This window comes from Macaca nemestrina, chromosome 12 (genome assembly GCF_043159975.1).
Source record: "Macaca nemestrina isolate mMacNem1 chromosome 12, mMacNem.hap1, whole genome shotgun sequence".
Classification (NCBI taxonomy): Eukaryota; Metazoa; Chordata; class Mammalia; order Primates; family Cercopithecidae; genus Macaca; species Macaca nemestrina.
Genome location: NC_092136.1, coordinates 85,795,706 through 85,823,182, shown reverse-complemented (window position 1 = coordinate 85,823,182; position 27,477 = coordinate 85,795,706). Strand labels below are relative to the sequence as shown.

The 27,477-nt window shown below is 39.9% G+C and overlaps 1 protein-coding gene and 1 long non-coding RNA gene across 2 annotated transcripts in view; one reads left to right on the top strand and one right to left on the bottom strand.

Moving 5' to 3' along the window:
- Window positions 1–475: 475 nt before the first annotated feature.
- Window positions 476–27,477, bottom strand: part of LOC105468868 (coiled-coil domain containing 81) — a 48,264-nt gene continuing 21,262 nt past the window's right edge. The window contains exons 6-15 of the mRNA XM_011719345.3: window positions 26,105–26,226; window positions 23,016–23,139; window positions 15,937–16,024; window positions 15,378–15,521; window positions 14,303–14,407; window positions 11,107–11,279; window positions 8,620–8,698; window positions 8,162–8,382; window positions 3,389–3,514; window positions 476–1,143 (exon numbers count right to left, since the gene is read on the bottom strand). Of these exons, the coding sequence (XP_011717647.2) occupies window positions 1,002–1,143; window positions 3,389–3,514; window positions 8,162–8,382; window positions 8,620–8,698; window positions 11,107–11,279; window positions 14,303–14,407; window positions 15,378–15,521; window positions 15,937–16,024; window positions 23,016–23,139; window positions 26,105–26,226 (1,324 nt within the window). The 3' untranslated portion in view covers window positions 476–1,001. The remainder of the gene's footprint in view (window positions 1,144–3,388; window positions 3,515–8,161; window positions 8,383–8,619; window positions 8,699–11,106; window positions 11,280–14,302; window positions 14,408–15,377; window positions 15,522–15,936; window positions 16,025–23,015; window positions 23,140–26,104; window positions 26,227–27,477) is intronic.
- The window catches only part of LOC112424447 (uncharacterized), a 69,343-nt gene continuing 68,090 nt past the window's right edge, over window positions 26,225–27,477 (top strand). The window contains exon 1 of the long non-coding RNA XR_011611227.1: window positions 26,225–26,372. This is a non-coding gene — a long non-coding RNA (uncharacterized lncRNA). The remainder of the gene's footprint in view (window positions 26,373–27,477) is intronic.

The window sequence follows — 27,477 nt, the reverse complement described above, 5'->3', positions numbered from 1 at the left end:
TTTCAGGGCTCGACACATTCCTATTTTGTATTTGTAGTAGGGCAAAATGAAAGTTTAAATGTTCACAAACATCTTCCCACATAAACTTTCCCTCATTTCCCAAGGGAGAGATGTGGCAGGCAGAAAACAAATAGTCTAAGAGACTTCCTTCTTAGCTTTTGTATTTCAGAAATCTAGACTTCACTCTATTTTACCTCAATTAGTCGGACAGGGCAGGGAGAGAAGAAAGTATGCAGATAAATGAAGAAAGTTTTTAGTTGAGAACAGCCATACCTTAACTGAAAGTCAGTCTTCTGACAGGGAGATGAGTCCTCTTGAACAGCACCTACAGCTCAAGAATGAAGTGAAAGTAGTGGGAGACTCACCTCACAGTGCACAGTTATTCCAAGGGCATGGAAATAGCTGGACAAGGGAATGATATCTTGGGAGGCCCCACTAAAGTCCCAGGTATGTCATCAATGAGAAAACTCAGGGAGCATTTTTCTGGCCTCTTAGGTAAATAGTCAAACCCATCTCTGTGATGTTCACACATATACCCCTCTGGAAAAGTCTAGGGTTGGGGGATGAGAGAGGGGTAAAATGTACCATTATGAATTGTCGTGCACAGTCGGGCACTTAGAAAATATTTATTATTGCCACTATTCATTACAGACGAAAAAAGTTTTGTACACAAATTCACGAAGCAGCAGCAGGGCTGGATCAGCAGTACCCCAGCAGCCATAATGAATCTGGGTCCCCTTCCCAGCCCCTGTGCAGCAGGTTGTAGCCCTCAGGACCATTTAGACACCTTCACTGCCATCAGAGACAAGTATAGGAAATAAGTGGGGGTGGAAGAAAGGCAGGAGTGAATTCAATAAGGGCTTAACAAGCAATCTAATGAAAGCACCAAACCTAAACAATGATTTTTTTCTCTGAGGTAAAAATATGCAGTTTCACAATCACCCCCAGACATGTAAAAGATAAAAACTTTCCCCAGGAAACACAGATCCAAACTTTGAGTTTTACACAAGCAACCGGGAGCCTGGCAGGAACTTGTTCAGGGGCCACAGGTTGCTCTCGCCCACATTGGAGGTGCGCCTCTGGCACTGCTTGCAGCGCCGATACTTCTCACACTGGTCTAGGAGAAACAGCTTGTCTGAAGCCCTGAGGAGAGGAGAGCAAATGCAGATTAGCAGGTTTCTGGAGCCTCTAGAGGCCCAACTTGGAAGCTGGTATGGCAGGAGGTACACAAAAGTAACACCTTGTGTTCCCTGCTTGCCATGTGGCAGTTCACCCCCTCCTGACATCCCCTGCTTCCAAACCTCTGCTGGCTTGTCATTCTCCACTTAATAAAAAGCCCCAACTTGTGCCTTCACAGCAGTCTGACTCTACCCCTCCCAGCCTCAGCCACCCAAGCCCACAGAGAACTTGCTGAAGGTCACACAGCCAGCCGACAGTGGCTCCAAAGCCTCTGTATTGACTGTTTTGCCATGTGGATTATACCTCTACCTGCTGAGCTCCCAGGAGACAGTGTTTGAGAGGAAGATCAACCATTAAGTTGCTGGTTATCAGCTAACAACAGCAGAGAGTTAAGTGGACTTAAAATGAAATATCCCAGGAGGCCAGAAGCCTCTGGAGAATTAAGGGCAGGAGAGGGAGTGGAGACAAAGAGGAAGACGAAAGCAACTAAAAGCAGAGATAAACAGGCAGTAGTAACTGATTTTCCCCTTTGATAGTTTTTCTTCATTATGAAAGAGTCCCTCATGTGCTCTTCCACCCCATCAAAATTTCTCCATAGGTGGATTTTCCTTTTCTTTTTTTTTTTTTTTTTTTTTTTTTTTTTTGATACTGGGTCTCCCTCTGTCACCAGGCTGGAATGCAGTGGGTCGATCACAGCTCACTGCAGCCTCGACTTCCTGGGCTCCAGCGATCCACCCACCTCAGCCTCCTGAGTAGCTGGAATGCCAGGTGTGTACTACCACACTAAGCTAATTTTTGTATTTTTGGTAGAGACAGGGTTTCACCATATTTGCTCAGGCTAGTCTCAAACTTCTGAACTCTAGCAGTCCATCCGCCTCAGCCTTCCAAAGTGCTGGGATTACAGGCATGAGTCATGGCATCCAGCCAGAATTCTGTTTAAGAAGGATTATCAAGGGCAGTCTTAAAAGAAAAAAGAATAAACTACCTTGGAAGTGAGCAGGGGAAGACCTACCTGGCTGGAACAGAGTATCATGTGCTAACTGCATGCATATGGACTTTGGTTTTACTTTTGCTTTATTTTCTTTTTATACCAACCAATTCCTTCTTCCTACTGCTGCCTGCTCAAGTATCTGTCCACACTTGGCCTAGGTCCTCAGACAAGTCTGCTTCACGATATACCTGGAGTAGATTTGTTAGCCTGCCACTCAACATTATTTTCTGGGTCTCCTCAATCCTTTATCACCATGTTGGCCAAGCACTCTTCCCAAACACAACTGAAATCTTCCTAGCATTAATCTCACTGACTTTTACCTGCCTTCCCAGATCATTGAGAAAATAGCTTGAAATCCCCAACTGCCCTTTCCTCTCCTTTTTTCTAAGCCAAATGACTCCACTTCTCCTTTGGATCCTATTTTCCACATCATCACTCATACTTTCATTGTCACAAAATATGGGTTCTACTCATTAGAAAGATAGGTGAGAAATGCTTTACAAGAAAACCTAAAAGGAAAAGGAGAGTTACAGATCAAGATCCATTCTACAGATTTTATCCATGATTAAAAATTAATTGATAATTGGCAATTTAAACTATTACTTTGGTATATTTGGCTTTTAATAATTTGGTTGTATAGACTTGATCTGTTTCATCACATTTTTAACATGCTATAAAATCATACCTTACATTCGTATTTTAATTTTGTTTTCAAGGTGTAATACAACAGCAGTGATGTGAATAGTTAAGCTGAGGAGAGGTCAGGCATATAATAATTTCAGAAAGATGCTCTTGGTTGGCTCCATAATAGGCATCTTACTTTTCCAATTGCCAATCTTACGACCCCTGGCCCTGCTCTTAAATAACCATTCCCTAAGCCTTGAAAATGTTCAGATTGGAAACTCACTCCCCCTACTTCCAAATAGTTATTTCCAAAGAGAATCTTCACTCTCCACAAAAAGCAAATAAAGCCACCCTAAGCAGAGGCAAATATTAGAGCAGGGTTAGTAAATACCTAGCATACAACGCAGCATTCTTCAATCCCATGTCTATAACAGACATTTCTAATCAATCATGGCAGTATTTCCCATGGAATACAGACTTGCTTTCTTCACAGAGTTCTCTAGGCAGCCACTACTAATCAAGTGGAGTTCCACTTGAAACCCATTGCCGTCCCACAAGAAGCGGGAGAATTTTGGGGTTCCAATCAGGCATTACCGTTCAAAAGCCTTCTCCTCCAGGTCTCGCTGCTTCTTCATCACAGCACTCCTTTCCCAGTCCTCCTGTAAGCATTGGTTGATTCTATTTACTCGCTCCAGCTCAGCGGTTCTGTCTGCCACATGCCTGGAGAGAAAAGAACAGCCTGACTCCATAATACTTGGTAAGAGCATGCACCAACTTTGGGAGCCCCATTCCTTTTATGTTAAACAGAAAAACCTTCTGGTTTTGTTCACTACTCTGAAATATACTAAAAAGTGTGAACACTGTAAAAGCATACTGAAATTCCTAGCTCTCAAATAATTTATGGGTCAGAGGTCTTTCATCTTCAATCCTGGTTTGATTTAATAGGATTGAAACCTTTTTTCAATTAACAACTTCAGCCTGTAAAACTATTAATTTCCTTTGAGGCTAATGTAACTTATCTGAAGAATCATCCCAAATGGATTTCCTATACTCTGTTTCTTTCCTTTTAGTCCAGCCTCTAAGCTGCCAGTACTCAGCCTACCAGTCACTGCAGACATTTTACAAGGGAAAATAGATAGGTATACAAATGAAAGTCTACAAAAAGAGAAAATAAACACAAGTGACTAAGCAATGGAAAAGCAAATAGAGAAAACATTAACATTGTGAAGAAGGCAAGAAAAAAAAAAAAAACAGGAATGTTTGATGAAGGCCATGTCATCGAAGAAGTGACTGCAGTATAATCTCTCTCTTCATAGGGAGATATTCCCAGTGTTTTGTTTCTATCACTGGTCTCCAAACACTCCTTCACTACTGTTGTGAATCACCTTAAGCCTGGTTCAGATTATGTGTCTATTTCTTGCCAAACTGAAACGTTTACTGTCAGTTCTCATTGAAATCTAGAAGGAGCTTCACAAAATGTAACTGTTGATGTAGCCTGCTCTGAAGGGCTTTGTGTTACAGGTAGCAGCAGCCACTGGGTGTCAGGATCCTCCAATAAAAATCAGTTAATGTCCTCTCTACTGTCTCACTTTTTCCTAAAACGGCACACCTTTTCATCTAACAAGCATTGATTGAGCAGCTATTGTGTGGTTATTATAAAGACCAAATGATACACAGGAAGTGCCAGTGCCTATCACATAGTTGGAGCTCAGTGACTGAAGAGTACCTATTACTTTTTTCATAAGTTATTTTTCTTTTCGTAGATTTTTTATTGTGGTTTTAAAAAAAATGCATAACAAAATTTACTATCTTAACCATTTTCAAGTGTACAGTTACTTAGTGTTAAGTACATTCATGTTATGCAACCAATCTCCAGAACGCTTCCATATTACAAAACCGAAACTATACCATTAAACAGCTCCCCATTTCTGCCTCCTCTAGCGCTTGGCAACCACCATTCTGCTTTCTGTTTCTGTGATTTTTACTTCTCTGGATAACTCATATAAGTGGAGTCATACAGTTTTTTGTCTTATTGTGACTGGTTTATTTCACTTAACGTAATGACCTTGAGGTTCATCCACAGTGTAGCATGTGTTAGAACTTTCTTCCTTTTTAAGAGTGAATAACAATTCCATTGTACAGTGTGTATATATACACACACTACATTTTGTTTATCCATTCATCTGTCAATGGACACTTGGAATGCTTCTACTTCTTGGCTGTTATAAAAAGTACTGCTATGAACATGGCTGTACAGATAACTTTTGAGATCAGCTTTCAATTTTTTTGAATACATAGCCAGAAGGGGAATTACTGGATAATGTAGTAGTTCTATTTTTAATTTTTTGAGGAACCACCATACTGTTTTCCATAGCAACTGTACCATTTTATGTTCATACCAACAGTACACAAAGGTTTCTACTTCTCACCAACGCTTGTTATTTTTTTTTTCATAGTAGCTATTCTGATGGATGTGACATGGTATCTCACTGTGATTTTGGTTTGCACTTTCATAATAATTCATGTTGTTAATCATTTTTCATTTGCTTGTTGGCCATTATTATGTTATTTTTTAAACGATAGGTTAAAAGCATTTTAAATGCCTAGAAAGTAAGAAAATGAGGCAGAGATTATGTGGGGGACAACTGGCATTCTCACAACACTGCTGAGAAACAAGTTGCTATGCCTTCTTAGCAATTTAACTGTCAGTTTCTGGTAATATTTCAAATGTATCATATATTAGCCAGGAGTGGTGGCGTGTGCCTCTAGTCCCAGCTACTGTGAGACTGGGGCATGAGAATTACCCGAACCTAGGAGGCAGAGGTTTCAGTGAGCCAAGATTGCACCACTGTACTCCAGCCTGGGCGACAGATTGAGCCTCTGTCTCAAAAAAAAAAAGGAAAATTAAATGTACCATACACTTGACCCAGCAGCCCCACTTTTGGGAATTTATCTGATAGAAACAAGAACCACTATATTAAAAATATTTAATTCAGAATTGTTGTAATAGCAAAATATCTGGAAACAAAGTGAATGTTCATCAATAATGCAAAAGTTAAATTGTTATACATCTGTATTATAGATAATATGCTGCTATTAAAGAAGATGATTCTTATATATATGTACTGACTTGTATATGACATTGTTAGGTTAAAGAAAGATTAGTTTGCAGAGTAATAGATAAGATCTCATAGACTATTTCATTTACAAAAGTGGAAGGAAAAATATGTGTGCATATTGCTTAAACAGGAAAAATTGTTTAAATTTTTTTTGTAAAAAATAAGGTTAATATGTATCCTATTTTTTAATTTTTTTTTACAAAAAAATTTTTAAACATTTCCTATTTAAGCAATATGCACATATATATTGGCTACTTAGTAGGGGAGATTATTAGCCTTTTTTTTTTTTTTTTTTTTTTTTTTTTTTTTTTTTTTTTTGAGGCAATCTCTCTCGCCCAGGCTGAAGTGCCGTGGCGCAATCTCAGCTCACTGCAACCTCTGCCTCCCAGGTTCAAGCATTCTTGTGCCTCAGCCATCCGAATAGCTGGGATTACAGGCACGCACCATCACGCCCAGCTAATTTTTGTATTTTTAGTAATGACGGAGTTTCACCATGTTGCCTAGGCTGTTCTCAAACTCCTGGGCTCAAGTGATCTGCCTGCCTTGGTCTCCCAAAGTGGTAGGATTACAGGCGTGAGCCATTGTGCCCAGCTAGCCTTCAGTTGATTTCTTTTAATGAGAATGAATTGTTATTTTTGAAAATAAGAGCAAAAAGAAAAAAAACAAGTATAAATAGCTTAGAGTCCTGTCTGGATCACTCTGACTAAATTATCCCCTTTGAAAGAAAGTGGCCGCCTATTTGTCACAAGAGAATCTAAGATCACATGTTGAGATGAACCAGAGAGGGACCAGGGAAGGGAGTGGGAAAAGATAAGGGAAGTGAGAGAATCTGCAATAACCAGTAAAGAATATGTAAACAGAAAACAAGATCTGACCAATACAGAAATAGGGATTTGTACAGTTTCCACAAATGCTCTCACATACATAATCTCATCTAATTCTCCCAGTAAGGATAGGAGGGGCAGATGTGATTATTCTTCTTTCTCATATGAGGACAATAAGGCTCAGAGACCTTACATGTGATATGGCCCAAGTCATACAACTTAAAAGTGACAGAGTTTAACCCTCCTGATTCCAAGCTTAGTAAATAACTAGAGAAGCTAACAGAAGCAGGAAGTAGCAATAGTCTTAGCAACAAATACAGAGGTCCCGTATCTGGCTATGGAAAGCACACTTTGCTTCCCACTATGGGACAAGTGATGGTGGTTCTGCTGTTATAAAACAGAAGCTAAAGAGGAGCTGAATGCTTACCTAAGGGATTACATTTTTTAAAAAAAATCAGTGGGAAAGACATCTTCCTTTCAGGTATGTTTAGGCTTTACAAATATATCAGATAAAGGACTTGTACACAAAATATATGAAGAACTTTCAAAACTCAACAATGAGAAAAGAGTTTATAAAATAAGCAAAAGATTTGGATTGATACTTTATACCCTTAACCAAAGAAGATACACGGATGGCAAATAGGCATATGAAATGATGTTCAACATCACTAGTCATTAAAGAAATGCAAATTAAAGCATGAGACACCACTATACACCTGTTAGAACAGCTAAAATTAAAAAGACTGATCGGGCTGGGTGCTGTGGCTCACACCTATAATCCCAACACTTTGGGAAGCTGAGGCAGGAGGATTGCTTGAACTCAGAAGTTCAAGACCAGCCTGGGCAACATAGTGAGACCCTGTCTCCCCAAAAAGGTTAAAAATTAGCTGGGCATGGTGGCACTCGCCTGTAGTTCCAGATACTCCAGAGGCTGAGGTGGGAGAACTGCTTGAGTCCAGGATGTTGAGGCTGCAGTGAGCCATGATCATGCCACTGCACTCCAGTCTGGGTGACAGAGCAAAACCCTGTCTCAATCAATAAAATAAAATAAAATAAAGACTGATTACCCCAAGTGCTGGGAATGATGGGGAGGACTGGAATTCTCATACACTATTGGTTGGGAATGTAAAGTAGTACAACCACTTTGGAAAACACTAAAGTGTCAAGAGAGGTTTTTAAAATTTTACTTAGTAACTTTTTGTTCAGATAAGGAATTAGGATAAAACAAGATGAAGCATGTAATAAGTTTAAAACAATGTCTCACACAAATAACTCCTCAATGTGTTAGCTATTATTCTTCCTATTCTTACTTCTCTACTATTGTATGAGAAAGATGAGGGGCAGGGACAGGGTGGAGAAAGGGAGAGAAAGGAGGCGGAATAAGTGAGGAAAGGTGGAGGGAGAAAGATCAGGGGTCTCCTTACTCTCTTTGTGTCCTCTGAAGCATTTGCAAATCCCGCCTCTGGTCCACTAGTTGATGCAGGATGGCTTTCCTCTTGTGGTTAGCAGCTGCCTCCAGCTGGTGTTTCATGTAATTTTGTTCTCGCTTTTGCTTTTCCACCATCAGTTCACCTTCATTCTTACCAAAGATGGGCTCAGAGGAGTCTGGCTCAAAGGGCGGCAGCCGAGAGGGTTTGTTCTTTATCTTAAACAAAGATACACATAATGCAGAGATACACATAATGCACATAAGCATTCTATCAGGGAATAAACTTTATGCACAACCCTGTAACGTGGTAAAATACCAGTGTCTTACAGGAAGGAATGTGGGACACAAAAACTACCAAATGCACAACACATAAAAATATAACAACTTATACATATTTTAGGATGTTATTGAAGCATTGCATAATTTTAAAAACAGTAATATTTGTCCCCTTACCTGTGCATCCAAAGCTCTCTTGTAACACTGTGTTTCTTCCATCTTATCTTTTAAAAATTTCGCTCTTTGCACAGCAAGTCTGGTAGTTAAGAACAGGAGAAGATGGACCACAGTTTTGCAGTCTTTAGTAATACGGATTAACATCATCAAAACAGGTTTAATAAATATTAAATAGGAATAAGAGTCTGGTAAATAAAAATGGATGTTTTATTCTGGTAGCTTTCATTTTAAGAAAGAAAAGAGTAACTCAAATCCATAGGCGACCGGGCACAGTGGCTCATGTGTGTAATCCCAGCACTTTGGGAGGCTGCAGTGGGCAGATCACTTGAGGTCAGGAGTCCGAGACCAACCTGGCCAACATGGTGAAACCCTGTCTCTACTAAAAATACAAAAATTAGCCGGGGGTGGTGGTGGGTGCCTGTAATCCCAGCTACTCAGGAGGCTAAGGCAGGAGAATTGCATGAACCTGGGAGGTGGAGGTTGCAGTAAGCCAAAATCACACCACTGCACTCCAGCCTGGGCAACAGAGCGAGACTCCAGCAAAAAAAAAAAAAACCAAAAAAACAAAACAAAACAAAAACTCCATAGGCTAGTGAACAGTGTGTTGAACCCAGGACAGGACAGGTATAGACAGGTGACTGACCATATTGTCCAAATGGCTTACTACTAAAACAGCAGACACATCACCACCACTCCACCTCTTCCTACACCCACCAGTTATTTTAAAAATCTAGATAAGAAAGCAGGAAGTGACTATTCATTCTATAAACTGATTCTATTTTGAAATCTCTTAAGTTACCTATCCTATTAAAAATTATGGTTCTATTATATGTAACTTCTAAAGAACCCATATACGATCTTTCAAGTGAGTATAATGGAACATATACATTTTATAGAAATACATTTTTTCATCACGGAAGCTTGCTTCTTATTTGTTTTAGGAGTTTCTGTTCACACTATAACAGCCTCCATAGTTGTTCTCCCAATCTCAGCAGCAAAAATGTGGGCCCCCTTAGGCATATATAAACTCCATGTCCCTGACCCTATCCCAGGCTTCAGATAGCCCAATCTGGACCAATCAGATGCTCTTTCCTGAAAATGTGGAATTGAGAGTACCACTCTCCAAGTTTGAGCTGGAACACAGACAGTGTTAACTAAGGGGCTGTGTATGTAAGCAGAGGGAAAGCCGCTTTACGTGGCTTTTTAGTCACTGGTTCCAGTCCTTCCTATGTTCCCTGTACATTCCTGCCCTCAGGTTCCATGGGACACCCCTACATAATTATAATAAAACCTCAGCTTTGCCATGAGGTCATTTGAACATCTAATAGCTAGGAACAGCTGCTCAAGACAAGTCCCTTTCTTCATCTACTGGTATTGGCGATTGCAAAAACAATACAAGATTATGCTCTGTATTATAGTAATTACAGATTGACTATCACTACTATAATTATAACTATGACAGCTTTTTCATTTTTGTAATAAAAAATTATGGTACTGATACAGAAGGGAAGTGCTGGGAAGGGAAGAGCGTGGTCCCTTTAAATGATATGGAAGTGGGGGAAGGGCATGGTTCCTGGCTAGGACTCCACCCTAGGACATGGTCCCTGGCTAGGGTTCCACCTGTGCCCATGGACCTAGATAAGGACAGGCATTTTTGTTTTCCTGCCTAAATGTTGCATTTCTCAAGACCACCCTGGTCTGCCACACCCCCATCCTGTGCCTCTAAAAACCCCTGAGACCCTAGCAGGCAGGCACACAAGCGGCTGGATGTCAAGAGAAACACATCAGCAGAGGAACACACAAGGGGCTGGACGTTGAGAGGATGTCCAGAGCACACCAACAGGCACTGGCACGCCAGCAGGCCGTCAACCTGCAGAATAACGTGGAGTTTGGCTGAGGTAGTTGGAGGGGAACCCGGGCTGCACAGCAGCCCGACCCCAGGGGAAAACCATCTCCTTTCTGGCTCATCCATCTGTTGAAAGCTACTTCCACTCAGTAAAACCTTGCACTCATTCTCCAAGCCCACGTGTGATCCGATTCTTCTGGTGTACCAAGGCAAGAACCCTTGGATACAGAAAGCCCTCTCCTTGCGATAAGGCAGGGGTCTAATTGCCCTAACATAAGCCCCCTACAGACGGCTAAACTAAAAGAGCTGTCTGTAACACATGCCCGCTGGGGCTTCAGGAGCTGTAAACATTCACCCCTAGATGCCGCTGTGTGGCCAGAGCCCCACAGCCTGCCCGTCTGTATGCTCTCCTAGAGGTTTGAGCAGCAGGGCACTGAAGAAGCAAGCCACACCCCCATTGCGTGCCCTGCGAGGGGGACAAGAGAACTTTTCCCATTTCAGTACTGGCTGCTAACTGGGTTAGTCTGCTCAGTTGGTTACAGCGTGCTAATGAAACTACCAATGCTGATTCAATCCTACATGGAAAGTAACCACATGAAAATTCCAAATCCATCTTTCAGAGCGTGTGTAGCTGGACTTACTCCTCTGTGAGTTGCACTTGTTCCAGGCGATCCATCAACTCTCTGTATTGTCTTTGCTTTATTTCGTTTTCCTGTCTGTTATCCATTTGTTTCAGGAGACTCCGGGAATATTCCTCTTGCTTAAGAGCATTAAACGCAGGACTGAGTGGCCGTTTGTCAAATAGGAAGGATTTCTAGAATGAAAGAGAAGCAATTCATTTATGCTAGAATACCAAAAAACAAAGTTAATAATTCAGAAGACTAAAGTCAAACAGAAAATATTTCTTAATTTATAATATTTGCCCAGCCCTCAACACACTGACCAGCTAGTGTTGAGGTAACCCACAGAATCATATGAGTGTGTTCGAGGATAAAGCTGAGCTGAGCTGACTATGTTACGAAAACACCAGGGGTTTGGTCTAGGTCCTCACCGCTCAGGAAGCCAATCACTGAGACAATGATTATTGCCCAGGAAGAAGGCTTTAATTGGGTGCTGTAGCCAAGGAGATGAGAGATCAGTCTCAAATCCATCTCCTTGACCAACTAAAAGTAGGGGTTTATATAGCAGGGAAGAATTGAAACTATGTATGGGAAAACCAGAATTCGGGAGGGATAAGGAAGCAATCATGGTCAGTGGAGGGGCCTGGCTCATTGTCTGAATGCAATAATCTGATGAGTTTCAATTCTTTGATACTTTTTGGAAGGCCTAGTGGTTTTTTCCTGAGGAAGAAACTCAGATAAAACAAATGTTAAGTTTCAAGCTTTAAGACCAAAAGGGTCAATTTCTATGTTTATTTAAAATAAAAACAAAAATAAACAAACAAAAAAACCTGTCTGTGGGACAATTGGGTCAATTTCAACTGGAATCCCATTGCTGAGACAGAGGAAAAAGGACTCCATGGAGTAGGTTGTGAGTTAGCATTTACAACATCCAGATGGAAGGAAGAAGGAATTCTGAGTGCGTGCAAAATCATGCAAGGACAGAGAGGAGCTGGAAAGAGGGCACACTGAATACCTACTGTGGGCCTGGCCATTCCAGACCCTGGTGATCCAACAGTGAGCAACAACAGAGATCCTCACACTCATCAAGCCTGCATGCTGGTGCAGGAGACAGACAAGGAACAAGAAACGGTACATCGGGTCATTTAAGATAGTGCTAAGTGCTAGGAAGCCCTTATGATAGCAAGTGGCTGGGTGGGAAAAGAGCTAAACTGGTTGGTTATTAAGGGAAGGCTTTTCCATGGAGAAGATGAATCACCCTCACTGTAAATATCAGGGAGACCTGTGTTCCATACAGAAGGAACATTAAGTGCAAAGATACTAGATGGAAACAAGCTACGCATGTTCAGTGAGCAGGAAAAAAGTCTCTGTGGCTGAGGCATAGTGACCAAGGGAAAGGAGAAGGCATAGTGACCAAGAGGAAGGCAGGAATCAAAGTGTGTAGAATTTGACAGTTGAAGGTGAGGAGTCTAAATTTCATTTTAACTCAATGGGAGGCCAGTGGAGGTTTTCAATGGGAGAATAGTATGTTTTGGTTAACAATATTATAGTATCACTTTGGCTGCTGTGTGGAGAATAAATTATAGGAGAGCAAGAATGCAAGCAGTGAATCTAAGGGAAGTATTGCAGAAGTTGAGCATAACAGTGTGGCTTAGCAGCACTTTCAGTGTGGCAACATTAAAGACGAAGACATTTGGATAGATATTGGATACATTTTGGAGGTAAAGGCAACTGGACTTGCAAATGATCAGATGTCAGGAACAGAGAAAGGAATACTGAGATCGTGACTAGATAACACGTTTGTGCAAAATGGCTGGTGTGTGATACCACTTACATGAGAAGACAGAAAGGAATAAGTTAAGGAGGGAATCAAAAGTTCTGTTTGGGTCTTTTTAAATTTAAGATGTGTATAGATAAATCAAAGAAGAGATACACAGCAGTGATAAATATAATCTGGAGCTTATATGTAAGAAGAGAGAACGATCATGCCTAAATTTCAGAAGCCCCATGCTCTCTCTCTCCTTCCTTCCCTGCTTCCCTGCCTGGAATGCTCTTCCTTGGTTTCTCTACCTAACTCTTGTATACCAGAAAGTCTTCCCAAATCTCTGGTCTAAGTTAATGAATCTCTTCTTTTGCTCATATAGTGCCCTTTTTCAGAGATTTATCATCGCATTGGTTATACCACACAGTTGTCTCTTTAAGTGTCTGTCTCTCTCACTAGAGACCTCTTCAGAAGAGGGAACCTTGAATTCCTAGACACCAGCACAGTGGCCGGCATGGAGGAATTCAATAAATGTTTGATGATGAATAAATGAATTATATTTTATTAGATTTACGTCCAGAGTGTCGACTGCCTAGATGGTGGTATATAAAGAGAAAGATTCAGGCAGAAATAAAGGTAGGCACATGATGATTGAAAACATTAAATCAAGCAGTGAAGCAGTTGGCTCACCACCATCTGAATCTGGGTTTCCCAAACATTAATGCAAATACAAATCACCTGGGGATCTTATTACACCATAGATGCCCATTCAGGGAGTCTGGGGTGGGGCCCTAGATTCAGCATTTCCAGCAAGCTCCCAGGCGATGCTGATAGTGCTGGTTCTCTTGGGTCCTTGGGCTGGACTTTAGTAGTATATTGCTCCCTCCTCTCCACCCATCCCACATCCTGGTTGAGAATTACCATAATTAACAAGAACTGCAGTGACTAGTGGGAACAGTACAGTGAATGTGAGTGGTGTGGCTATAGACACCGGACAAGGCCTGCCCTAGAAGAAAGCTTCAAACTGCACCACCCACTTTTCAACTCCGCTGCTTAAAAAAAATGGCACAACTGGCCGGGCACAGTGGCTCACACTTGTAATCCCAGCACTTTGGGAAGCCAAGACAGGCAGATCATGAGACCAGGGGTTCAAGACCAGCCTGGCCAACATGGTGAAACCCTGTCGCTACTAAAAATACAAAAGTTAGCGGGGCATGGTGGCAGGCATCTATAATCCCAGCTACTCAGGAGGCTGAGGCAGGAGAATGGCTTGAACCTGGGAGGCAGAGGTTGCAGTGAGCCGAGACCGCACCATTGCACTCCAGCCTGGGTGATGGAGCAAGACTCCGTCTCAAAAAAAAAAAAAAAAAAAAGGCACAACCTGCAACACAGGGAGTGGATCCAAAGACTTACAATGGGCCAGGTGTTAGCAATAGAAATTTTAAAAAGACTTACATAAAATTCTGGTTTCTCATTCTTGTGGCTTCTTATAGCTTCAGCAACTCCAAGATTATAGGCAGCATTTTTCTGATTCTGTTCTCTAGTAGCCAGACTTTTCAGCTATTGTATATAAAAAAGTTTTAAATTAAATTTTTAATTACATATTGAAGTGGAGCCTTGAAAAATTTTAATTCTATTACATTAAAATAATCCAGCCATGGTAGAAACCTGCCTTTTGGAGGCAATGGTACTTTCTGATATCTCTATAGATTTATAAAAGTAGATTGGGAAAGGTATTTTATTTCCTATTCTTGGCCTTTAGGTACCACTAGAGGGATCTAAGGAATGGAAGAACTCATCACAAATGCAGGAAAGGGCAGTCAGTAGGGTCAATTATTAGAAACCACATAAATCTGGATACAGCAAGTGTAAAAGTGCCTTTCTGTCTTTGCTTGAAATAAGACATGAATATGAAGGGTAAAAGCCTTCACCAGAGTTGTATTTTATCAGAAATAAAGAAACATAAATCCAATAATTTCACCTTTAAAATTCAGATCTTAGGTTAAAGAAAATCAGTGATATGTGCAAACATTCGACTACATGGATATTCATCTGATTGTTTATTATTAGTGAAAACGTCAACACAAGTTTTAGTCTAACAGTAAATACATGATTAGATATGTCACAGTACAGACATATGATGGAACATTTTTAAATTACATTATAGGCTGGGCTCAGTGGGTCATGCCTGTAATCCCAGCACTTTGGGAGGCAGAGGCAGGAGGAATGCTTGAACCCAGGAGTTGGAGACCACCCTGGGCAACATGGTGAAACTCCATCTCTACAAAAAAATACATAAATTAGCCAGGTGTAGTGACATGTGCCTGTAGTCCCAGCTAATCTGGAGGCTGAGGTAGAAGGATCACCTGAGCCCAAGTAGGTCAAGGCTGCAGTGAGCGGAGGTTGTGCCACTGCATTTCAACCTGGGTGACAGAGTGAGACCCTGTGCCAATAAAAAATAATAATAAATTACATTATGTAATCATGTTCTACTGCCCCATATTAAAGACTGATCGAGGTGTCGGACTACCTGGTGTCTGAAGAGAGCCTCCTGATCTTTCAACATCTGATACTGCTGTATGAGTCTCTCATCTTCTATCTCTCTCCTCCTTTCCTCACCATAGTACAACGGGGAATTTCGTTGTGCTCGTTGCAAACATACATAGCACATTTCCTACAATCCCAAATTTCAGGACAAATAAATTTTTACATTTTACCTTTTTGCTTTCACATTCCCTTCACAAGCTCTCCAAAGGCTAGGTATATTAAGAAACCTGTTATTAATGGATATATTAATGACAGCAAAATGAGATTTGCAGAGTGGACCCCAGAAATACTCTAAAGGATCTTCTGAACTCGCACTTCATCAGAAGCAGCTGAAACTTAGAAAGGGATTTCTCAATTTTTTTTTTTGTTTACCATTGCATCTTGACTAGTAGATAGATTTATCACAGTTCAGTTTTGAGCCTGAGTACTTAAGTACTTCAGCCATACTCATATAATTAAGCAAGAGATTCCCAGAACTCTCTTTCAGAAACAAAAATCAGTATAAGATTTTGATGGGGCTTATTTGTTTGGAAACACTGTACCTGTCCTGCCTTATCATGATCCTGACAAGCTGGAGATGTTTGGGGCTTCATGTCACTGTCATGTTTCAGACAACTTGGAGATGATAAGCTGTAAAAACAATGCAACATTAATTAATGTTTAATACAGTCTGACCTCAAGAGCAATAATAATTATAGAGGCCAAGTATAAGATGAAGAAAAATATCTCAGTGGTTTAGTTCAGAACAGCTGTATGTGTAGAGGTTAAGAATATGTACCACAGAATCTGAATTTGTGTCAGATAAAGGTGGGTTTGAATCGCAGCTTTCTTGCTTACAAGATGACTGACATCAGACCAGCTGTGTAATCTCACAAAATCTCAGTTACCAATTGTGTGAAATGGTGATGAAATTTATTCATTCCACAGAAATGTATTGAGTGCTTAGCATGTACACTGTTCTAAGCACAGGAGAAGCAATGAAGAACAAAATACACACATAGAAAAGTCCCTGCCCTCATGGAATTAACATTCTGATGGAGATAGAGAGCCCAGTGACAAGATAAATAAGTGAACTCTATAGTATGTTCCATGATGATAAATGCCTTGCAATGCTGGAGGAATGAAGTGTTAAACTGTAAAGAGAATGGCCAGGGAAGTTCTTACCGAGGAAGTGACATATGAGTAAATACCTGAAGGAAGTAAGGGAACAACGGTGTAGATATCTGATGGAAAAGACATTCCAAGCAAACAAACCAGTGCAGTCCTTCAGTTGGAAGGTGCCTGTGGTCATTGTGGTGGAGGGACATGAATTAGGGGTGAGTATTAATATTAATACTAGCATTCATTAGAAAATAGGACTGATATTATCACCTAAAAAGCAGCTCGAAGAATGAAAATATTTATTTTTTAACTCTATTTATTTTATTTTAATTTTTGAGACAGAGTCTGGCTCTGTCACCCAGGCTGAAGTACAATGGCACGATCTCAGCTCACTGCAAACTCTGCCTCCCAAGTTCAAGCGATTCTCCTGCCTCAGCCTCTGGAGTAGCTGGGATTACAGGTGCATACCACCACACTCAGCTAATTTTTGTATTTTTAGTAGACACGGGGCTTCACCATGTTTGTCAGACTGGTCTCAGACTCCTGACCTCATAGTCTGCCCACCTTGGCCTCCCAAAGTGCTGGTATTACAGGCATGAGCCACCTCGCCAGGCCAAGAATGAAACCATTTAAAAGTAGAGAAATAGAGAATAGATTCAGACGCTCAAACATGCATTGAATAGGAGTGCTGAATTTTTAGGATAAAGGAAATGGCAAAGAACAATATTCTAGAAAATAACAGATAAGAATTTTCCAGAAAGTCATGACTCCTAAGAACAGTCATGCAGAACATCAAGAAATAAGAAAAATTCTTAAAAGCTACAAGAAAGAATGACAACCAGATTGACTCAGACGTTGCATCAGGACAACTGTCAGGAGAAAATGGAGCAATATCATTAAAATGCTAAAAGAAAATAACTATGAACCAAGAATCAGCATTCAAGAGCGATAACACAATAAGAATCATTTTAAGCAATACAAAGAACAAGTGTACTGAAAAGATAGGGAACCATTACAGGATATACTTTAGCAAGAAGAAAAACGAACCCAGGAGGAAGGACAGGGATATAAGAAACAGGCAAGGCGTGGTGGCCCACGCCTGTAATCCCAGCACTTTGGGAGGCCAAGGCAGGAGGATCACTTGAGGTCAGGAGCTCGAGACCAGCCTGGCCAACATGGTGAAACCCTGTCTCTACTAAAAATACAAAAATAACGAGACGTGGTGGTGTGCGCCTGTAATCCAACTACTCGGGAGGCTGAGGCAGGAGAATTGGTTGAGTGCGGGAGGCAGAGGTTGCAGTGAGCCAAGATCGTGCCACTGTGCTCCAGCCTGGGAAAAAAAATAAAAAGGAAGAAAAGAAAAAGAAAAAAGAGGAAATGATGGTGACCAAAGAAATTGGTAAACGTGTTGGCAAATCCAAATTAATCATTGACCATAAAATAATACAAATTTTTTAACACTTAAAACCAATTTGGAACAAAAGTTCTAGACAACAAAAATACAGGTTTGGAAGGGGATGCAGTTTGAAGGAAATTGAAAGCATACTGAAGAAATGTGGTCAAAGGAAATTCAAAGCATACTAAAGAAATGTGATCAGTCCAACAGAAAAAGGGTAATAATGAAGTTAAATGCACAGTAAATAGAAAATACAAAATAAGACAGTAAAGATAGGTTCAAATATACCAATAATTACAACTGAAATTAAAGTCTAGATTGAGTTTTAAAACATCCAAATATAAGCTATTTAGTAGAGACACACATGAAATAATAAAAACACACACAAAAATTCTTAAAATGGCATTAAAAGGCTATTCCAGGTAAAATACTAATCAAATGTTGCATTGTTAATTATGTACTACAGAAATGAAGGGAAAAGATTTTAGTAGAGACAAAGGAAAATATTTCATAATGATAAAAGGAACTATCTACCAAAAAATCCCAGACGTGTAGAATTTAATATTGCTTAAGAAGCAAAAATTGACATAATTACTGAAAAATATACTATCATGGTTAAAGATTTTTAATATCTCTCTCAAAAAGTAAGGATTTTAAAGCTTTTAATAACTTATTTTAACAAGGTTTAGCTAATATCTAAATATCTAGAAATTTACGTCTAAGGCATAGTAGTATACAGTGTCTTCAAGTATACATAAAACAATTACCGTAAAAGTACTCAAGCTAGAAAAGAAGGTTCAGCAAATTACAAAGTACCAAATAACTGACACTAAATGAACCACAGCATAAAATGAGAAAGTGCCCCTACTAAAAACCTCTATTCATTTGGAAAAAGTAATACAACTTGAGTCTTCTGAATAACCAATGAATTAAGTATTGTATAAGTCTATACTCCCTTACCGCAATTCCAAAATGCAAATGCTCGACTCTGACCTCACTGGTCATGTTTTCTAATTTCTTATAACTTGTTCATACTTTCCATTCTTTTAATTCATGTAAAGATTTAAAACATCTTATTCTATATTCTGTATTTTATAATGGTCAGGATCCAAAATCCTTGAGAGCTCAATTCTTCCATCTTTTGTTTCTGATGGCTCTCATTATGGGGCAGCTTATTTCCACATGGTCTTTGTAATTTTGGATTCTGACCTCATTTTTAGCCCAACTCTATCTGTCAGAAGTCAGGAGCCTGAGATGAAAATAAGATCCTTTAGAGCAGGGGTTGGCAAACTTTTTATGAAAAGGGCCAGAGAGTGAATATTTTAGGCTTTGAGGGCCACACAGTCCCTGACGCAAGTAGCAGGTGCAGATAATATGCAAATGGCGGGGCATAGCAGTGTTTCGGTGAAACTATTTATAAAAACATGTGGTGAACTAGATTTGGCTCTCAGTAGAGGACCTTTTCAGATTATTTAGAACACCATATTGCTAGATGCAGAACCCTTTATTTATTATTTATTTTTTTTATTTTTTTTGAGACAGAGTCTCGCTGTGTCTCCCAGGCTGGAGTGCAGTGGCGTGATCTCAGCTCACTGCAAGCTCCGCCTCCCGGGTTCACGCCATTCTCCCGCCTCAGCCTCCCAAGTAGCTGAGACTACAGGCGCCCTCCACCACGCCCGGCTAGTTTTTTTTTTGTATTTTTAGTAGAGACGGGGTAGAACCCTTTATTTTTTAATAACTTCTCTTAGGCCTCAAAATCTGGGGTTGAGCGAATGCTGATTCCCTAAAAGTTTGATTTAAATAACCTGTTAGATGCAACTGACATGAGGAGGCAATAAGAAATATGTCTCAATCTGGATTCTTATGATCCAAGACAATTCACTTGTATTTTTTTTAATCCTCTATCTTGGAGTGAAAATTTTACAGAATCACTAACCACTACATGCCCTTCAGCACCAGCCAAATTTGCACTTCCTATAGTAGTCACTATTTTGAATAATGCCATCTTCTCCCAGTTACCTAAGCCAAAATCTGGGGTCATCTTTGACATCTCTTCCTTAACCTCCCTTAACTAATCCCCAACAGTCAAAGCTAAAGCTTTCCGTCTGATCTTTGTTTCATACCCTTATTACCTTTCCCTAGATGAGTTATACTCAACTGTTAAACAATGAAAGTACTATCCTTCTTAGTTTAAACAAATCTTACTCAAACCCCAATATATAAAACAGAAAAGCAGCACACATCCTCCAGTGGAAGTGAGGACATAGAGCCCAGAGTCCCACCCATATGACCTCACTCTCAGTTTTTGATGTGCTCTTAAGGCCCTCTGAGGCCTTAGGGTCATTTGTTGGAAACAGATTGCCTAGACTACTGCCTTGATCTGCTAAATTGTGCACACTTTTCCATTTTATTACACCCCTTCCCCTGCTGCTAATCTTAGCCCTCTAAATCATTCTTTACTCTTCTAAAAGAATATTTTTCTTCAAAATGAAAATGTAATTATGGACTGACATTCCCAAACATGGTGTTTGGGGACTTGGACAGGTTGGTAAATCAGAAAATATATATTTTAAACTTCTGTACACTAAATGGTGCAGAAACAAAATTAAAAAGAAAAAAAGAATTAGGAAAATGTTTAAAACATACACATCAGAAAACTATTCATACCTATGATATATGAAGTTCTCTTTATAAGAAATACCACTTGTTTTTAAGAAAAATTAAAGCTCCCAGCTGAAAAAGGACACAGGATTCAAGCAGGAAATTTGTAAAAGAACTACAAATGGCTAAGAAACAAGGTAAAAATAAATGCAGGCCAGGTGTGTTGGCTCACGCCTGTAATCCCAGCACTTTGAGAGACCTAAGTGGGAGAATTGCTTGAGGCCAGGAGTTCTAGACCAGCCTACACAACATACTAAGACCCCATCTCTTAAAAAAAAAAAAAAATCAAAAAAATTAGCTGGTGTGGTGGTGTACACCTATAGTCCCAGCTACTTGGGGGTCTGAGGCAGTAAAATCACTTGAGCCCAGCAGGTTGAGCTGCAGTGAGCCATGATCATGCCATTGTTCTTTAGCGTTGGTGACAGAGTGAGATGCTGTCTCAAAAACAAAACAAGAAAAAACCCACTAGAAGTCAAACAAACACAGGTTAAAAACAATAATGAATACCATCATTTCACTTTGCTAAAGTATTAGCAAAACTGTAGAAAAGATAGCACTCTGTCATATTACTGTTGCTGACAGGATAATTTGCTACAATCATGAAGAAGATAATTGGCAATGTGTATCAAAAGCATGAAAATGGACTCACCTTTTATCTCTGAAATTTAAAGTTTTATCCTATGGAATATCCAGATGTATGCAAGGAATTATGTTTAATTATATTTTCACAACATTATTTATAGTACTTAAAAACTGGAAGCCATCTAAATATCCAATAGCAGATTGGTTAAACAAAAGGTTTAATCTTTCATTAAGATGATGTGCAATTATTTGTTAAGGTTTTGGAATATTTAATATCATGGGGAAATCACCACTTATTAAATGTAACAAAAATTCATATAATATGATCTAATTTTATTTAAAAAGTATATATATTCCAAGTGTAAGTACTGTATATATTGTATATGCATTGAAATAAACGACATGTACCATAAGGTTAATACAAAGTTTCCTCTATGTAGAGGGATTATGGGTGATTTTTTGTAACTCTTGCTTTTTTGGTTTCCTCAAAATTTCTATGATAAACATGTATTGTTTTAGTAATCACACAAAAAATATTTTTTGGTTAACTTTTTTTTTTTTTTTTTTGAGACAGAGTCTTGCTCTGTCGCCCAGGCTGGAGTGCAGTGGCGCAGTCTCGGCTCACTGCAAGCTCTGCCTCCCAGGTTCACGCCATTCTCCTGCCTCAGCCTCCCAAGTAGCTGGGAATACAGGTGCCTGCCACCACACCCGACTAATTTTTTGTATTTTTAGTAGAGATGGGGTTTCACCGTATTAGCCAGGATGGTCTCAATCTCCTGACCTCGTGATCCGCCCTCCTCGGCCTCCCATAGTGCTGGGATTACAGGCATGAGCCACTGCACCTGGCCTATTTTTTGGTTAACTTCTACAGGAAACAACATTTTTGGGTCAACTTCTATAGGAAACCTTTACCAACAACTTCCAACAATTACTCTCTCCTTTTGCAGCCTCTATACTTTTGTTATCTTCATCGCATGCACTGTTTTTTAAATTTCAGTCTTCCTACAAGACTGTAAGTTTTATAAAAGCAGGTTAATATGTCTGTAACTCTGAATCTTCAGTGCCTAGAACAGTACCTGGCACATGGTAATACTCAATGTTTGTTGTATTGAATTAAAGGACTATACATCTAATTCTCAATTATCTTTCATAACAGTGATATTACCCAAAACAAGCATTTCTAGAGTTTTAAACATGACTTTAGTAATCCACAAAGTACATAAATTGCACATATGATAGCTGATAAATTTTGACACATTAATAAATTAAAGGTTGGTGGCACAATGCAAAGTACATAGGTGCTCAGTAAACACTTAATGAATGAGCATGGTTAAATATGGTTGACTGATTTGAGGTCTTAAAAAGTATCCTACTCAAAGACACAAGGATAAAATATTATAGAAATCTTTTGACATACCATCACAAGAAGAAAACGACCATGATAAATTGTAATACACTCATTCATTCAAGTAATGTTTATTGAGAACTAATGGAGTGCTGGCTATGTTTGGCAAAACTACTTTCCAATTTGATGTAAATATAACACTGTGTCACATCATAATATCCAAGCACTCAGAAAACAGGAAAGTTTTGTAGATTTGGGAAGCCCGAATCTACAAAATACTCTGTGCTATTTTGTTTCCGCCTGCGTCATAACATATCTGCTGAATCATAATTTATCCCTCTGCATATGTCTGACTTCCCCACTAGATGGTGAACCTTGGTCACCTTTATTATTCCCATCATGTTGCATGTAGAAAGCTGTCAAGAACACTGGATAAATAAATTAATGAACAATTACAGTTCCCTGCATTAAGCAATGACTCAAAAATATATTTAGTAAAGTACAACAGAAAAAAAAAAAAAAAGTCAGTGCATTACCTTTCAGAGGTCATAATCTTCTCACCACTCTCACTTCGGTCAGTCTTTTCCAGCAAGCTGACATTTGTCACTTTGGCAGGGAACAAAGCTTGTCTATCTCGAAGTCTCTTGGGTGATGAGATATCTGTAGAATAAAGAATGAATGAAAACGAGTTTCCTTTCAACTCTCAAACCACTAACCGTGTAGTTTTTACCAAGGGAAATTTTCATATAAGATACACTCTCTTATCTTTAAATAATCACCCCTTGTTCTATTGTGATGTAAAAAAATGTTTTTGCTGTATATTTGCAAAGAAAGCACTGTGCTAAGTATTTAGAGGACAAAAAGGGGCAACTAACGTAAATGCAAGAAGTGGGCTGGATATAACACGACCAGGAGACATGTTAGTTTAGTTAACATTTCTTATGAAAAATGAACAGTGCAGTTTTACAACTTTGATATCTGTAGATTTAGACATTTTGCCTGTAAAGATCTTTCAGTAGATATAGTTGAAGAGAAAAATAAGATATAAACAAAAAAGTGAGAGCTTCCATTTGGAGGTCATCTTATGTGCTAACAGTGCTAAGTGCTTTGTAATACACATTTACTAAATAACAACTTAGGACAACGATGCAAAATGTGTAAGTCAAAAATAAATGTTACAATCTTTTTTTTTTTTTTTTTTGAGGTGGAGTCTTACTCTGTCACCAGGCTGGAGTGCAGTAACCCAATCTCAGGTCATTGCAACTTCTGCCTCCCAGGTTCAAGCAATTCTCCCATCTCAGCCTCCTGAGTAGCTGGGATAACAGGTGCATGCCACTACTCCCAACTAACTTTTTTTTTTAACTTTTTTTTTTTTTTTTTTTTTTTTTTTTTGTAGTAGAGACGGGGTTTTGCCATGTTGGCCAGGCTGGCTTCAAACTCCTGATCTCAGGTGATCCACCCACCTCAGCCTGCCAAAGTGCTAGGATTACAGGCGTGAGCCACTGTGCCCAGCCAAATGTTGTAGTCTTTAAGGATCTGACATGTTCAGAGGAGAGAAGCCACTCCAGAATTCAGTGGTAAGTTTTCCTGGAGGAAGCGAGATGTGAAAAGGGTACTAAAAGGTGAGTAGGATGGAGATAGATTGAAATAAAAGGAAGGACAGTTCAGGCTGCAGGAAAGAAAAATGAACAAAGGATGAAACTGGGGAAGGGCAGGCATGTTAGAAGAGCATGAATAGGCCAAGCATAGTGGCTCACGCCTGTAATCCCAGCACTTTGGGAGGCCAAGGTGGGCAGATCATTTGAGCTCAGGAGTTCAAAACCAGCCTAGGCAACATGGCAAAACCCTGTCTCTACAAAAAGTACAAAAATTAGCTAGGCATGGTGATGCACACCTGTGGTCCTAGCTACTCAGGAGGCTGAAGTGGGAGGATCACCTGAGCCCAGGAGGTTGAGGCTGCAGTGAGCCAAGACTGTGTCAATGCACTCCTCCCTGGGTGACAGAGCAAGACCCCATCTCAAAGAAAAAAAAAAGAACATGAATAGATAATTTTGCCCAAAGAAGGGGGTCTGTGTAGGGCACAGTGGGGGATGAGTCTATAGAAATGAGAAAGCATGTGAATAGTAGGCTAGAAGTTGATACGCAATCCTGTAGGCCACACATAGAAAACAGACATCCACAAGCCAGTGTTCACCCATTGGTATGTTTTGTTAGGCCTAATTAGCATTTTTTGTTTCAACAAGTCAACATTTAACAACCAATAGATTTCACATTAAAGTCAGGATCTCTGCTTCTTTTGAAAAATCAGAAGATTGTGCTCACTTTGGTAGCACATATACTAAAATTAGAAAAATTAGAAGATTTGATACCACTTGGGCCACATTTCCACAAAGCAACAATCTGCTAGAGGAACAGTCCTCAAAGTGTGGCCTGGCAAGCCATACTTTTTGGGGTCCCTAGGACCCTTTGAAAATGTCTGTGGCTGTGTTTGGTGGCTCCCACCTGTAATTGTAGCACTCTGGGAGGCCAAGGCAGGCAGATCACCTGAGGTCAAGAGTTTGAGACCAGCCTGGCCAATATGGTGAAACCCCATCTATACTAAAAATACAAAAATTAGCTGGGCATGGTGGCACACATCTTTAGTCCCAGCTACTTAGGGGGAGGATGATGCAGGAGAATCACTTGAACCCAGGAGGCGGAGGTTGCAGTGAGCCCAGATTGTGCCACTGAACTCCAGCCTGGGTGACAGAGCGAGACTCCATCTCAAAAAGAAAATAAAAAGTCTTTGGTTAAAAAAAACAAAAAATCTTTGGAGTCCTAGGATGTTCTTCATTTGCTTCCACCAAAACAACTATCACAACAGATTAGTGCAGACATAGGTATGAGAATCCAGCTTTTTTCTACAAACATCAGAGTGATAAAACTGCCACTCTTCGTTTTTCATAAGAAATGTTAAGTAAGCTAACATGTCTCCAACCCACTTATATCCAGATCACTTCCTGCATTTGCGTTACCTGCCTGGACCCTATAGTCATCTGAGTTTTGGCCCCTTTGAGCAATGGGGAGCCAGCAAAGAGATGATGATCTAAGAGCCTGAGAGTCATAGGACCTGAGGTCCATAAAGTAAGTAAGCTCATAGTTAAGGTCAGATGCAGGATTCTAGGACTAGAATGTATTTGTTAGAAATAATATAGTGATTATTTGTGGCTGGGTGCAGTGGTTCACGCCTGTAATCCCAGCACTTTGGATGGCCTAGATGGGCGGATCACTTCAGGTCAGGAGTTCGAGACCAGCCTGGCCAATATGGTGAAACCCCATCTATACAAAAACTAAAAAAATTAGCCAGGCATGGTGGCACATGACATTAATCCCAGCTACTCGGGAGGCTGAGGCAGGAGAGTCGCTTGAACCTGGGAGGTGGAAGTTGCAGTGAGCTGAGATTATGCCACTGCACTCCAGCCTGGGCAACAGTGAGACTCCATCTCAAAAAAAAAAAAAAAAAGTAATAATAATAATAATATAGTGATTATTTGTAAATTTAACTTTATTTACCCTTGGCTAAGCAATATGACTGGGCTCATAGCAGTAAAGAGTGACAGATTGTATTCAGAAATCATTGGCCTACCTCTGATGCTTTCTTCTTTGTCTGACTGGTCTTTTAACTTGCACTTCCTTTCTCTATTCTCTCCACATTCTTCTACAAGGGTCTCCATAGGCAGTTTGTTTTCCGTCTGCTTGAGCTCAATCCTAGGAATGAGCCAATATGTTTTTCTGCTGCACTGAACCTGAACAGGTGACTGTGTGAACTTTCAAGTCTTGGAAGCAACCCAGCCAGCTGGCTGAGTCTGAAATAAGCCCACTTTCTTCAAGGAGTGAGTGCTCTGATGTGCTGAGTACGTATCATAGATTAATTTTTTCCAAGGTTTTCTGGGAGCTGACCAAGACCTTCCCCTCTATACTGTAGTCTCAAAAGCAGCTTGCATATAAAGAAATTGCCTTAAAGTCCTTTATTTAGGTTATTGGGTTTTGTTTCCATTTGAATTTTTATATCCTAGTTCTATAACTAGATGATCTGGGGTGATACAGTGAGAAAAGGTTGTTGGATAGCTTGAAGGCAAAAGATTCATAGTCTGGTAGAGTATGCCCCAAAATAACCATTTGTCTCCTCCCTCCTTTGCCACTTTTCCCCAGGCAAAAGTGAAGGACTTGCACAGCTACAATTTGCAGCAGGGAGGAAGGGGGTTGTTCAGTTGGTGTGTGTAGTTGTAGGATTTCTTTAGTCTCAGGTATGGTGTACTAGGTTGGAGTAGGGAGTGGGGTTGGGAGTACCTTCAGTCAATTCGGGGCCAAATGTTACATAAATAAAACATGAACAGTTGTTTTGAGTATTTATGTCCCCTTGTCCATTTCTAGGCCCTTGACTTGATGGAGCCTCCATCTCTGTTCTTTGACCCACTACAATTATTTCCCTCCTGGAGTGCCTAAGCCAAAATATGTCAAAGGAACAGCCACATTTGCCTTCCAAAACAATCAAAATTATTTTCAAACTGCTGATTTATTTTTAGTGTAAGGTAATATGGTGCAATGGAAAGAACACTGGACCAGGAGCCACAGTCTTATTTCTATAAGCTTGGCTGCTTATTAGTTGCATGGCCATTTCATGTGCAAGATGAGATGGCTGGAAAACAACCTCTAAGGCTTACTCTTGACTTCACACTGAATCTTCTGAGGTATTTGTCAAACAGCTCTTCCAGGAGGGGATTGTTCCAAAGCAACAAGCACAAGAGAATGTCACACTCAAAACATCTGAGAAATTCTCATACTTTTATACTGTACTCATACTTCCTAAAGTAAGAATGCTTTAGGAAGCTAGTTGTTATTCCCCAAACTTCCTCCACCTGAAATGCACAGTGGTTAATGGCACAGCAATTAAGATTATTAACATAATTAAGGGCACACAATGAATAAGTGATGGCCAAACTGGAAATAAAACTGAAG